The 1,128-nt window shown below is 36.6% G+C and overlaps 1 protein-coding gene across 1 annotated transcript; it reads left to right on the top strand.

The window, feature by feature from the left end:
- The first annotated feature begins 554 nt into the window (after positions 1–554).
- On the top strand, positions 555–1,037 carry LOC112035295 (uncharacterized). The gene has a single exon (XM_024068124.1). It carries the CDS (start codon positions 555–557, stop codon positions 1,035–1,037), a length of 483 nt encoding a protein of 160 aa, XP_023923892.1.
- The last annotated feature ends 91 nt before the right edge of the window (positions 1,038–1,128 follow it).

Consider the following 1,128-nt stretch of genomic DNA (forward strand, 5'->3'; position numbering starts at 1 on the left):
TGGTTGATTATTCATTTTTTTTTTTTCATTTTTAACTTCTATTATTTTATAAGGAAAGTCAAATCAATACATAATAATAGTGATTATTGGAATATAAAGTGAAGCAACAAAAGTGAGACAGAAAATTTGAATTACCTATATTATTAAAAAATTGTTGATGTTGAATCAAAAAAATTTGATCTTCGATGGTAAAAACTTAAAAAGGCTCATCAAAGGTAGCTAACTTTAAATTCCATTAAAGATAGCTAACTTTTGTTGATAAATACGTAGATAACTTTTGTTGATAAAGATCAAAACACACATCAAAATATTTTGTTCTAATTAAGGAAAACCTCACAAACCACCCCTCTTATCCTCTCAATTCGTAAAAAATAAAAAAAATTTAAGGTAGTTTCTAGTCAAACACTTCGCTGTAGAAAATGTGGACAGCATTTCTCTTCTACAAATAGCCTTCTGAAAATGGCATAAATCATTTCTCAACCATTTCGTAAGCCATCTTTCATTGAACCCCAACAACAGAGAAAGCCTTGTAGTTTTTAAGTCAAACAAAAACCATGGTTTTCAAGGACTACACCTTTTTCTCATATGTCTTTTTAGCGACAGCAATCCTCCTCCTCACTGGCCACGCTCATGGCCCTGGCCTCTGTGACAATTCTCCTCATAAGCAAGTCTGTCATTCAATTGTCTATAATCGGACTAACCCTCGTGATGCTGTGGTTGCAGCCTGTCACAAATTGGTTTCCCAGACCAAAGCTGCAAAGGTGGTGGCTCAAAGGCAACCCAATTCCACCGAAATTTATGATTGCATAACGAGTTTTAACGTTTCCATTTTCTACACCAAAGACGCCTTGAAATGCCTCAGTAACAATATGCCTGTTTTCTTATCGAGGGACGCCCTCCTTGACGCCCAGGACAACTACAAGTTATGCGATGATGGGTTCCAGAATTCTGGCAAAACCAATCCAATTGCCAAATCTACTAAGAACTTACAGGACATGGCTTACGTCGGTGCATATTTAACAACATTAATTAAATGAAAAAGAGCAGTTGAGAGAGAGAGAGAGAGAGAGAGAGAGAGAGAGAGAGAGAGAGAGAGAGAGAGAGAGAGAGAGAGAGAGAGAGGGGGGT

The sequence above is a fragment of the Quercus suber genome, unplaced genomic scaffold (genome assembly GCF_002906115.3).
Source record: "Quercus suber isolate HL8 unplaced genomic scaffold, Cork oak 2.0 scaffold_165, whole genome shotgun sequence".
NCBI classification, from domain to species: Eukaryota; Viridiplantae; Streptophyta; class Magnoliopsida; order Fagales; family Fagaceae; genus Quercus; species Quercus suber.

Excerpts from the sequence above, each read along its gene's own strand:
- LOC112035295 (XM_024068124.1), top strand. The coding sequence starts at position 555 with ATGGTTTTCAAGGACTACACCTTTTTCTCATATGTCTTTTTAGCGACA.